A 13,785-nucleotide genomic window follows, 5' to 3' on the forward strand; every position below is an offset into this window, starting at 1 on the left:
CATACATGCATGCTAAGTCACTTCAGTCATGTCTGACTCTGTGTGACCCTATGGACAGCAGCCCACCAGGCTCCTATGTCCACGGGATTCTCTAGGCAAGAATACTGGAATGGGTTGCCATTTCCTTCTCCAATATGGTATTAGGGAGTGTTCTAATTTCATTCTTTTACATGTAGCCATCCAATTTTTCCAGCACCACTTATTGAGAGATGTCTTTTCTCCATTCTATATTCTTCCCTCTTTGTCATAGATTAGGTGATTAGGTGACCATAGGTATGTGAGTTTATCTCTGGGCTTTCTGTACTGTTCCCTTGATCTATATTTCTGTTTTGTTTTGTTTTGTTGTGTGTGTGTGTGTGTGTGTGTGTGTGTGTGCCAGTACCATACCATCTTGACAACTGTAGCTCTGCACTGAATTTGTCAAAAAAAGTTCATTTTGGTATTTCTATAATATCGTATGTAATGAACTTTTTGGCCAACTTAATAATGTAACCTGAAATCAGGAACCTAATCCCCAGCTTCATATTTTCTTTCTTAAGATTGCTTTGGCTATTCAGGATCTTTCGTGTTTCCATACATATTGTAAAATTTTTGCCTTAATTCTATGAAAAAAATGCCATTTGTAATTTGACAGGGATTGTATTGAATCTGTAGATTCTTTGGATAGTATAGTCATTTTCACAATATTGATTCTTCCAATCCAAGAATATATCTTTCAACTGTTTGTGTCAATTTTGGTTTCCTTTGTCAGTAAATTACAGTTTCTGAGTACTTATCTTTTGCCTCCTTAAGTAGGTTTATTCTTACATATTTTATTCTTTTTGTTGGCAATGGTAGTGGGATTATTTCCTAATTTCTCTTTCTGATCTTTCATTGTTAGTGTATAGGAATGCGCGTGCTTACTTTTCAGAACCAAAAGACTGAGCTAGGTCCTATGAAAAATTCAAAGACTATCTGTGGTTTAGAAGTCTAGAGTTTCTGCCCTCAGTAGAATCAACTTGTAAAATGAGGGAAAATATACAAAATAATTTGCAATAAATATTCAAACAAACAGCAAGATAACAGTCAAAAATGTTTCATGCAAGGGTGAGGGAATTCAAAGAAGTGGGGCAAGGGGAAACATGACACAAATGACAGAAAATTCTCAAGAAATGAACCTCTCCATACAAAAGCTCAGCACATTCTCCAGGGTTCTGTTACCTGCAGTCATGCTTCAGCATTAAAATGACATAATCACCAATAAATAATCATTCTCACATTCCAGGGCTTCCCTGGTGGCTCAGACAATAATCTGCCTGCAGTGTGGGAGACTCAGGTTTGATCTCTGGGTTGGGGAGATCCCCTGGAGGATGGAATGGCAACCCACTCCAGTATTCTTGCCTGGAGAAGTCCATGTACAGAGGAGCCTGGCAAGCTACAGTCTGTGGGATTGCAAAGAGTCAGACATGACTGGCGTGAATCTCTTTTTTCTGTCTTCTTCTCACATTCCAGCTATAAAAATATACTTTTATAGACACTTTACTATGAAACTTCCTCATTTTATTGGCCTGATCTCATTCACATCTTTCAGTTAATAATGAAAAACTACTATTTTCTCCACTTAGTAGATGTTCCCTAAGACCAGAGGAATAAAACGAACACTGGAGGGTAATTACATCACTAGATCACCAGTAGAATTTGATCCCACAACTTTAATGTCTAATTTAGTGCTCTGCAAAGGACAAGATAATGTGTCTAGTCATTCAAGGTTTTAAGGAAAAAAGCTAAGATGGAAACATGGCATTATATTGTTGGTTTTCATCATCATCAATTAATAAACATTATAAATGTACACATGTCATCAATGTTCTTCTAGAAGGTAAACAAAGTCAGTTAAACTGTTAAGCTCCTCTTAATTGCCTGCAGTGCTCTAAATGTACACGCATGGATACTGATATTTAATATTAATAAATTACCTCTTCTAAGGCATTCCACAGTTCCTCATCTGTATGTTCATTAAAAGGATCCAGATTGTTCCTCACTCTTCCAGTGAATAAAACAGGTTCCTAAATATCCCAAAATGCTGAATGTTATTACCTTAACCTCTTTACATTATATCCCAATGCTTACAGAACAGAATTAAAATATAAAACATCAAAATTTAATGTAATTATTAATAATAAAATTGCAAATATATATTTAGAAAACATTATCTATAAAATAACTTTCCAGCGTGCTACAAAATATCCTCCAGACTATTGAACATTAAGAGAAGAAAAAAATGTTGAAGAAGTTTTTTATCTTAAGAGAAAACCTGAAGAAGAGAAAGGAGGACTTGATTCTTTAAAAAACAAAACAAAAAAAGGCTTCCTGGGACCATGGGCTTAAGCACACACACGTAAACTGAGGATATAATCACTGGAGAAACTTTACATCAAAATCTACTTAAATTAATTATCAATCTTAGTGTGACTGGGAAATATCAATAGCATGATTAGTTGAGGTTTGTGCCTCAAAGCAAAACCATTAAATATTTATACACTGGCACTGAAGAATAAAGTAGGCTCTTTTCTCCACTGATCAGTCTTATAGGATATGGAATCTCTCCATTTGTGTGAAAGGAACATCCTCACACGTGCAAAGAGAAGTCAGCTCCTGGGGTCTGCAGCATCTCTGTCCAAGGAGAGATCTCCTTGGATTCTACATCAACCTGATCCCCACATTCTCTCACCTGTGCATCAGGATGACCCGCCTCACAGAGCCTCCTTACTACTGACTGCAAAGTCAGGATGACCTGAAACCCATTATGACTGGGTCATAATAAAATTGTTCAAATAACTTTTCCTGTTCAACTTTTGGAGGAGCCACATGAAAAGATGCTCAACATCACTCATTATCAGAGAAATGCAAATCGAGACCACAATGAGGTACCATTTCACACCAGTCAGAATGGCTGCGATCCAAAAGTCTACAAGCAACAAATGCTGGAGATGGTGTGGAGGAAAGGGAACCCTCTTACACTGTTGGTGGGAATGCAAACTAGTATAGCCACTTTGGAGAACAGTGTGGAGATTCCTTAAAAAATTGCAAATAGAACTGCCTTGTGACTCAGCAATCCCACTGTTGGGCATACACACCGAGGAAACCAGAATTGAAAGAGACACGTGTACCCCAGTGTTCATCACAGCACTGCTTATAATAGCCAGGACATGGAAACAACCTAGATGTCCATCAGCAGATTACTGGATAAGAAAGCTGTGGTACATATACACAATGGAATATTACTCAGCCATTAAAAAGAATACATTTGAATCAGTTCTAATGAGATGGATGAAACTGGAGCTGATTATGCAGAGTGAAGTAAGCCAGAAAGAAAAACACCAATACAGTATACTGGCACATATATATGGAATTTAGAAAGATGGTAATGATAACTCTGTATGCGAGACAGCAAAAGAGACACAGATGTATAGAACAGACTTTTGGACTCTGAGGGAGAGGGAGAGGGTGGGATGATTTGGGAGAATGGCATTGAAACATGTATACTATCATGTAAGAAATGAATCACCAGTCTATGTTCGATACAAGATACAGGATGCTTGGGGCTGGTGCACGGGGATGATCCAGAGAGATGATATGGGGAGGGAGGTGGGAGGGGAATTCAGGATTGGGAACTCATGTACACCTGTGGCGGATTCATGTCAATGTATGACAAAACCAATACAGTATTGTAAAGTAAAATAAAATTTAAATTTAAAAAAACAGACAGAGAAAACTGAGGTACATAGAGACAGACTTCTTGGTTACCTGCTCTACCTCACTATTCTATACTGCCTCCCTGGTGAAAATTATTTATTAATAGATGAACTGTCAAAGTCTCCCCAGCATCTATATACCCTGTAATTCTCAAAGCTCATCAGTTTCACAGAAAGTCTTCCAAGGAGACTATCACCTTTGAAAAGATGTCCTCATTTCCCACAGCAAAACTCTATCTGTGAAACACTTAAAAGTCATGTTTCCCTATAGGAACCTCTCCAGTGCTAGACAAACCATTTATCCTTTTATTCTCAGAATTATGTGGTTATCAGTGGATAAAATTGTGGCAACTGAGGAAGACTGAGTCCAGAAACCTATCTCAGTAAGTTATTAAATCACATGGACACAGAACTAATGAATGAACAAAGAAAACATGGTATCCAATGAAAATGTCTGTTGAAAATACCTGATGCTAAAAATATGCTCTATTGGGAAAATAAGGATCAACCCTTTCACGTAACTTGAAAATAAAAATCAAATTAAAAGCAATTAAACTTATATACCTTATTAAAAGAACGTGTGAGAATGCTCTGATATGCATACCTGAGGTGCAACTGACATTTTCTTCCTTAAATCATGAAGTCCAATGTTGGTTGTCCAGATTCCATCAATCCAAATGTCAGGTTCTTCAGGTTCTGACAATCTAAAGAGAGCAACGATGAGGGAACTTTTTCCAGCTCCTGTTCTTCCCACAATGCCACGCTGTAAAGAGACCCAGAGCAATTAAACCCTGCTTGTTGAAGACTAATTTTCAAAGTTTTATTATATATAAAGTGTAGTCTATAGTTTCTCAAGCATGGTCTTGATGACATTTGGGTCCAGATAATTCATTGTTGGGGGATCTGGGGACTATCTTGCATATTGTAAGATGTTTGACAGTAGCAATGAACTCTACCCACTAGATAACAGATGCAACCCCCAAATTGTGGCAACCAAAAATGGCAGATATTTACAAGTGTCCCTTCTTGAGACCACCATCAACCCAAGCATATGTAATATAAATGTGAGTGATTTTTATGCCTTCTTACAGTTTTATTTATGTAGTTTTATTCAGATTTCCCTGAAAGTGAAAGTGAAGTCGCTCAGTCATGTCCAACTCTTTCTGACCCCATGGACTGTAAACCTACTAGGCTCCTCCATGGGATTTTCTGGGCAAGAGACCTGGAGTGGGTTGACATTTCCTTCTCCAGTGGATCTTCCTGACCCTGGAATTGAGCCCAGGCCTCCTGCATTGTAGGTAGGCAGACGCTTTACCGTCTGAGCCACCAGGGAAGTCAGGTTTCCCAAAGGAATGCTTAATATGCTAAAAATTGTTTGTTTTCTGTGATTATCACATAGCATCCATTATGTGGTAGGTTAAAAGGGGGAGACATGTATTGTGTGTGGTGTATGTGTTTACATGTGTATGTATGTGTGTAATTAACATTCATAAATAAAGCAAGAAGATAACTAAAAAAAAAAATCTGCTGGCATTGAAAAAACAGCAGTCTCCTAAGTGGTGCATAAGAAGTCAGTTTTTAAATTAGGTTTATTCCTACTGCCTGGGTAATCTGACCTTGAGAATTACATGGGTAACTTTACAGAGATGTCAACAAGTCATAAGTGTTATACACAAACAAGTACTCACTTTCTCAGGGATCTTTTAAGAGGACTTATTCTTTGGTACAAAACTGAAATCACTTCCTGATATTAAATATCTTAATTACATTCTATCTTAAAACAAATTAAAATATAAAATAGACAAAATGCACATAATGAGATTAAAAACAACACAAAGAAAATTTATTATTTACAGGAGACCTTTCATCAGAGCAGCACAAAAGGTAGTTTATTTAAAAATTAATATCTACAATTGAATTTTGGAAAAATAAAAAAATGACATGTCAGTCTATTTATTAATACCAAAGCAGAGAGAAATTAAATGACTAACAATAAAGTTAAAGAATCTATACAGTGCAGGTTAAATGCTGGTAAGGAATAAAACTTCATTCAAATATGTATGTAGAAACTGGCCTTTTTTATCAATGAGTTTGAAAGTACAAGAAAGTATTAGTCACTCAGTCTTGTCCAGCTCTTTGCAACCCCATGGAATGTAGCCTGCCAGGCTCCTCTGTCCATGGAATTCTCAAGGCAAGTATAGTACAGAGGGTTGCCATTTCCTACTCCAGGAGATCTTCCTGACCCAGGGATGGAACCGTCTGAGCCACCAGGGAAGCCCAACTGCAAATTGCCTGAGGTAAGCTTCCCAAGTGATGATTTCATCTCTATTTAGAATCTGGAATTGATGACAGTGTAAGACATGCTTTTGATCACTTGTAAATCAGTAAAATTTTAAAACACATAGCTTTAAATGGAACAACTAAATCTTTCTGAGCAATATAACCAGAATTCTTGGAAATTTTCATATTTTCTGATTTGAATATCTAAAGTTTTGCATCTTAGTCTGTCAAATCAATCATGGCATTTCAAAGCAGAATTTACCTTTAAAGAGATTAAACATAAGAAAAAGCAGGTTTAGCTAATTTTATTATCTTACAAAGATAATACAATGTCTATAAGATACTTTGTTGTTGTTGTTTAGTCACTCAGTCACATCCAACTCTTTGTGACCCCATGGACTGCAGCACGCCAGGCCTCCCTATTCTTCATCATCTCCCTGAGCTTGCTCAAACTCATGTCCATTGAGTCAGTGATGCCATCCAACCATCTCATCCTCTGTCATCCTCTTCTCCTCCTGTCTTCAATCTTTCCCATCAGGGTCTTTCCCAGTGAATTGGCTCTTCTCATCAGGTAACCAAAGTATTGGAGCTTCAGCTTCAGCATAAGTTTTCCAATGAATATTCAGGATTGATTTCTTTTAGGATTTACTGGTTTGATCTCCTTGCTGTTCAAGGGACTCTGAAAAGTCTTCTTCAACACCACAGTTCAAAAGCATCAATTCTTCAGCGCTCAGCCTTCCTTACGTTCCAACACTCACATCCATACACGACTACTGCAAAAACCATAGCTTTCATTATATGGACTTTTGTTGGTAAAGTAATATCTCTGCTTTTTAATACACTGTCTAGGTTTGTCATAGATTTTTCTTCCGAAGAGCAAGTGTCTTTTACTTTCATGGCTGCAATAACTGACCACAGGGATTCTGGAGACCAAGAAAATAAAGTCTGTCACTGTGTCCATTGTTTCCCCATCTATTTGCCACAAAGTGATAGGATTGGATGCCATGATTGTTGTTTATTGAATGTTGAGTTTTAAGCCAGCTTTTTCACTCTCCTCTTTCACTTTCACTCTTTAGTTCTTTTTTGCTTTCTGACATAAGGTTGGTGTTATCTGCATAACTGAGTTTATTGATATTTCTCACGGCAGTCTTGACTCCAGCTTGAGTTTCATCCAGCCCAGCATTTCACATGATGTACTTTGCATATAAGTTGAATAAGCAGAATAACAATATACAGCCTTGACACACTCTTTTCCCAATATTTTTTTATTTTATTTTATTTTTAAATTTTATTTTTATTTTACTTTACAATACTGTATTGGTTTTGCCATACATTGACATGAATCTGCCATGGGTGTATATGAGCTCCTGATCCTGGACCCCCCTCCCACCTCATATCATCTCTCTGGATCATCCCCGTGCCCATAGCAATGAAAAGAATAAAATACTCAGGAATATATCTACCTAAAGAAACTAAAGACCTATATAGAGAAAACTATAAAACACTGATGAAAGAAATCAAAGAGGACACTAATAGATGGAGAAATATACCATGTTCATGGATCAGAAGAATCAATATAGTGAAAATGAGTATACTACCCAAAGCAATCTACAGATTCAATGCAATCCCTATCAAGCTACCAGCGCTATTTTTCACAGAACTAGAACAAATAATTTCAAGATTTGTATGGAAATACAAAAAACCTCGAATAGCCAAAGCAATCTTGAGAAAGAAGAATGGAACTGGAGGAATCAACCTGCCCGACTTCAGGCTCTACTACAAAGCCACAGTAACAAGACAGTATGGTACTGGCACAAAGACAGAAATATAGATCAATGGAACAAAATAGAAAGCCCAGAGACAAATCCACACACCTATGGACACCTTATCTTTGACAAAGGAGGCAAGAATATACAATGGAGTAAAGACAATCTCTTTAACAAGTGGTGCTGGGAAAACTGGTCAACCACCTGTAAAAGAATGAAACTAGATCACTTTTCCCAATTTTTAACCAGTCTCTTGTTCCATGTCCAGTACTAACTCTTGTTTCTTGACCTGAATACAGGTTTCTCAGGACATTTTGTGCCTTATTTTAAACCCTAATCTGTATAATACAGATGGGCCATTCTGTGCCCACAGACAGATTGTAGTGTGTATATATGTGGCTCACGTGTGTATACAGGCAGAACTCGAGGATATTTTGGATTTGGTTTCAGACTACCTCAATCATGTGAAAATCAAAAAATAAGTTATATGAATTTTTTGTTTCTCTGTTCAAATAAATTTATGTTTATACTATATTGTAGTCTACTAAGTGTACAAGAGCATTTTATATTAAAATGATGTACAACCTTAATTTTCAATACTTTATTGCTAAAAGAATGCTAACCATCACCTGAGCCTTTAACATTAAAATACACTGATCACAGATCAGAATACTGTGAGAATTACAAAAATGTGACACAGAGACATGAAGTTAGCAAATGCTGTAGGAAAAATTGTGCCAATATACTAGCTTGACACAGTGTTGCCATAAATGTACAATTTGTTTTTAAAAATGCATTATCTGTGAGGCACAATAAAACAGGTGTGCCTATATTTCTGGGTGTTCTCATACGCAAATCATTACATATAAGGACACAAGTGAGAACTGTATCTGTGAGAATGTGTATATGTTTCCATGTTATCAGCTCCACTGAAACTGATCCATTGTGCAACCAGGAACATTTGTAGACTTTGGATAAATGGACTGAGATATGCAGGAGCACCAAGGACTGCTCATAACCACAGGTCTGTGAACTCCATACTCCAGTGAGGAAAATAAAAGAAAAACAGAAACAAACAAAAAAAAAATGGGGGGACCTCCCTGGCAGTCCAGTGCTTAAGATTCTGTACTCCCTCTGTTCAGTTCAGTTCAGTGGCTCAGTCGTGTCCGACTCCTTGTAACCCCATGAATCACAGCACACCAGGCCTCCCTATCCATCACCAACTCCTGGAGTTCACTCAGACTCGCGCCCATCAAGTCAGTGATGCCATCCAGCCATCTCATCCTCTGTCATCCCCTTTTCCTCCTGCCCTCAATGCCTCCCAGCATCAGAGTCTTTTCCAATGAGTCAAGTCTTCGCATGAGGTGGCCAAAGTACTGGAGTTTCAGCTTTAGCATCATTCCTTCAAAAGAAATCCCAGGGCTGATCTCCTTCAGAATGGACTGCTTGGATCTCCTTGCAGTCCAAGGGACTCTTCTCCAACACCACAGTTCAAAAGCATCAATTCTTCAGTGTTCAACTTTCTTCACAGTCCAACTCTCACATCCATACATGACTACTGGAAAAACCATAGCCTTGACTAGATGGACCTTAGTCAGCAAAGTAATGTCTCTGCTTTTGCATATGCTATCCAGGTTGGTCATAGCTTTTCTTCTAAGGAGTAAGTGTCTTTTAATTTCATGGCTGCAGTCACCATCTGCAGTGATTTTGGAGCCCCAAAAAATAAAGTCTGACACTGTTTCCACTGTTTCTCCATCTATTTCCCATGAAGTGATGGGACCGGACGCCATGATCTTCGTTTTCTGAATGTTGAGCATTAAGCCAACTTTTTCACTCTCCTCTGTCACATTCATCAAGAGGCTTTTTAGTTCCTCTTCACTTTCTGCCATAACGGTGGTGTCATCTGCATATCTGAGATTATTGATATTTCTCCTGGCAATCTTGATTCCAGTTTGTGTTTCTTCCAGTCCAGCGTTTCTCATGATGTACTCTGCATAGAAGTTAAATAAGCAGGGTGACAATATACGGCCTTGATGTACTCCTTTTCCTATTTGGAACTAGTCTGTTGTTCCATGTCCAGTTCTAACTGCTGCTTCCTGGCCTGCATACAGATTCCTCAAGAGGCAGGTTAGGTGGTCTGGTATTCCCATCTCTTTCAGAATTTTCCACAGTTTATTGTGATCCACACAGTCAAAGGCTTTGGCATAGTCAATAAAGCAGAAATAAATGTTTTTCTGGAACTCTCTTGCTTTTTCCATGATCCAGCACATGTTGGCAATTGGATCTCTGGTTCCTCTGCCTTTTCTAAAACCAGCTTGAACATCAGGAAGTTCACGGTTCATGTATTGCTGAAGCCTGGCTTGGAGAATTTTGAGCATTACTTTACTAGCATGTGAGATGAGTGCAATTGTGTGGTAGTTTGAGCATTCTTTGGCATTGCCTTTCTTTGGGACTGGAATGAAAACTGAACTTTTCCAGTCCTGTGGCCACTGCCGAGTTTTCCAAATTTGCTGGCATATTGAGTGCAGCACTTTGACAGCATCATCTTTCAGGATTTGAAATAGCTCTACTGGAATTCCATCGCCTGATGAACTATGGAATGAGCTTCGTGACATTGTACAGGAGACAGAGACAGGGATCAAGACCATCCCCATGGAAAAGAAATGCAAAAAAGCAAAATGGCTGTCTGGGGAAGCCTTACAAATAGCTGTGAAAAGAAGAGAAGCGAAAAGCCAAGGAGAAAAGGAAAGATATAAGCATCTGAATGCATAGTTCCAAAGAATAGCAAGAAGAGATAAGAAAGCCTTTTTCAGTGATCAATGCAGAGAAATAGAGGAAAACAACAGAATGGGAAAGACTAGAGATCTCTGCAAGAAAATCAGAGATACCAAGGGAACATTTCATGCACAGATGGGTTCGATACAGGACAGAAATGGTATGGACCTAACAGAAGCAAAAGATATTAAGAAGAGATGGCAAGAATACACAGAAGAATTGTACAAAAGGATCTTCACGACCCGGATAATCACAATGGTGTGATCACTCATCTAGAACCAGACATCCTGGAATGTGAAGTCAAGTGGGCCTTAGAAAGCATCACTACGAACTTCCTCTGTAGGAGGTGTGAATTCAATCCCTCATCAGAGAACTAAGATCCCACAGGCTGCCTGGCCACAGGCCCCCAAAAGAGAAAAAGGCAACTCAAAGAAAATCTGGCTCTGGCTATCCTGCAGTTCAGTCATGAAAACTATAGTCTGAATGTCTTTTCTGGGTAACCAAAGGGTTTTTACCAATTGCCCGTGAAGAGTGTCACCAGTATCAGTAAGCCCACATTCTTCAATTAAAGACTCTTGGAGGGCTTCCCTGGTGGCTCAGTGGTAAGGAATCTACCTGCCAGTACAGGAGACATGGGTGAAATCCCTCATCCAGGAGAATCCCACAGGACACAGAGCAACTAAATCTGTGTGCCACAACTATTGAGCCTGTGCTCTACAATCTGGGAACCCAAACTACTGAGCTACATGCAACAACTACTGAAGCCCTCAAACCCTATAAACTGTGCTTTGTAACAGGAGAGGCCACCACAATAAGAAGCCCAGGCATACAACAAGAGGAGTCCCCGCTCACCACAACTAGAGAAAAGCCCAAGCAGCAACAAAGACCCAGCACTGCCAAAAATAAATAAATAAAATTATAAAAACACTTGGAAAAAATATTATATTTGCTTTGAAATGGCCCCTTTCTGTTTTCCCAGCCAGGTTGGTCTCTAATGATGACATCAACTTGTTAGACATTTGCACCTGGATTTCTCTGTACACACCAAACTCAACATAATCAATACAAAATGCCCCACACAAAGCAACCACTTCCTCTGTCTTTCCCGCATTACTCTCACGACTTCATTCCCAGCTTCAGGGGCTGAACTGTCCACCTCCTTTCCCTGAGTCCAGCATGGTGACAAGCCCTGAAGACTCTACTCTTGCAGTGTTTTATGACTCAGTTCCTCATTTTAAGATCCACAGTCAGCACTGCAGTGCCAGGCTGCTTTACCTTTTAAAAAACAAGTTAAAACAAACTTTATTTTATGATTTAGTGAAAAAAAAAACTATTTTTTATGATTATGATCCTTAATCATAATCAGTGCAAATAAATTTGAAAAATAAATAAATAGCTATACTTAGCACTCTGAGAAAAACATTTTCAAGATATTTTTACTTTCTAGACTTCTGTATGTGTTCTTAAAGACACAAGTTCCCATATATAAACAAAATGGGATTAATATGAACATATTATGTGTTTTCATTTAGTATTTCATAAGAATATTTATTTTAATGGCTAACAAACCCCCTACTGCTGGATATTTAGGCAGTTTCCAATAATTTCCTATTATAAATAACTCTGCTAACTATCCTGGAAGCTAAATCTTTTTTGCAAACATTCTGAAGGATTTCCTTCAGATAAATTCTCAGATGTGAAACTGCTGAGAATCAAGTATGAACATTTTCAGAGGAAGCTCGATTCCCTGCACATTCACAAACCCGAGTGTTATATCTTGGTTTTAATCGACATCAGTTTGATCCCCCAAAAAATGGAATCACTTTTACATTTTCCTGGAGGCACAACAGCTCCCGCCTCCTGCATCTGCCCACTCTCGTCCTCAGGCTCTCACTTCTCAAATTAAACTCCCAAAGGCCACAGGTTCTGTGCCCATCACTCCATCCCAGAATGTTTCTTCTACAAAAGTGTTCCCACTGACCTCTCCATCCTTCATGTCCACAAGTCACCTTCCTTGGGGTAACTCGGGAGTGTTCAGAGTTGAACATGAAAATGTCTGCTACACATCTGGTAGCTGATTTTCCTGAATGCTCTTCAGGTGCCTAGTTCTTCATTTATTGGATCAGGGCATCATGCTTTTTGCTTATGTTGACTCCACCTCCTAAAGTACTTTCACATGCATTTCTGCTAAATGCATCTCCACCTGCTGAAACCCTGACCACACATCGCTAAGTTGTCTCACATGCCTAAATCCTTGGAAATGCTCTCCCTGTCCCCTCATGTCGGCTTGCCCCAACCCTAACAGATGTTAGGTCATTTTTGTAAAAACATCTATAAAAATTATTATGTCTTTCTAGCTTACAAAGCTAATATATTCATTTTCTTGTTTCCTCAGATGAACTGTAAATGTTGACCACAGAATTTGTATTGGATTTGACTGTCTTATTACCTGTGGTGTGCTAAGAAAAAGAAGCTTCCATTGGGAACAGATTTTTAACTCAGGCCAGACAAATTTATGGAAAATCTATTACTGTATTATTTAAGTATATGATAAACCAGACAGAGAAAGACACAATAGATGGATCCTACAGCTATAGATACAACTCCAAGTGGCCAATACCTCTTTTCTCATAGGACAGACAACTTTTGAGTATAAGTGGTTATGGTCATTTAACACCCAATGATATGATGGCCATCTTTATCCAAGCAATTAATCTAATCCCCGTGGTAAGTGCTTTACATGTCTTGTCTTAAGTTGTACAACACCCCTACAGGTTACATCCTACTGCTCCCATTTTGCAGAAGAAAAGATTGAGGCTTAGTGAGATGAATTAGTCTGCCTGAAATGTCAGAGCCCATAAGTCACAGGATGGGACTTAAATCCACATCCTCGGGCTCTTCTCCATCTGCTAATGGCCTCCTTATCACCTGGATGGCCTGGCACCTTATCATGTCCCTCTGTGTAGCCAGAACAGAGAAAGTGGGGAGAAGTGTAGCTACATTTAAAGGCACAAGCCTAACATAGAGATCCTACAACCAGAAGGTTAGAGTATGATGTGAATACAGGCATATACCTGGTGAGTGGGAGCAAGAGTGTGCCTGAGGGCAGGTGGGCTGGCTGTCAGCAGGAAGAACCGGCACCCACAGCTGGGCTGAGAGAAACCTGCAGTTGAGCGGGGCACATGGTGCCTGGGGAACAGACCAGACAGACTTCCTGCCCTGCTTGGGGC

At 38.9% G+C, this 13,785-nt stretch overlaps 1 protein-coding gene across 1 annotated transcript in view; it reads right to left on the minus strand.

Annotated features, from left to right (window-relative positions):
- Window positions 1-1,955: 1,955 nt before the first annotated feature.
- The window catches only part of LOC102182583 (multidrug resistance-associated protein 4-like), a gene marked incomplete at both ends in the record, with an annotated part of 59,161 nt that continues 47,331 nt past the window's right edge, over window positions 1,956-13,785 (minus strand). Inside the window, 2 exons of the mRNA XM_018044465.1 lie at window positions 1,956-2,045; window positions 4,339-4,497. Of these exons, the coding sequence (XP_017899954.1) occupies window positions 1,956-2,045; window positions 4,339-4,497 (249 nt within the window). The remainder of the gene's footprint in view (window positions 2,046-4,338; window positions 4,498-13,785) is intronic.

Source organism: Capra hircus, unplaced genomic scaffold (assembly GCF_001704415.2).
Source record: "Capra hircus breed San Clemente unplaced genomic scaffold, ASM170441v1, whole genome shotgun sequence".
In the NCBI taxonomy this organism is placed as follows: Eukaryota; Metazoa; Chordata; class Mammalia; order Artiodactyla; family Bovidae; genus Capra; species Capra hircus.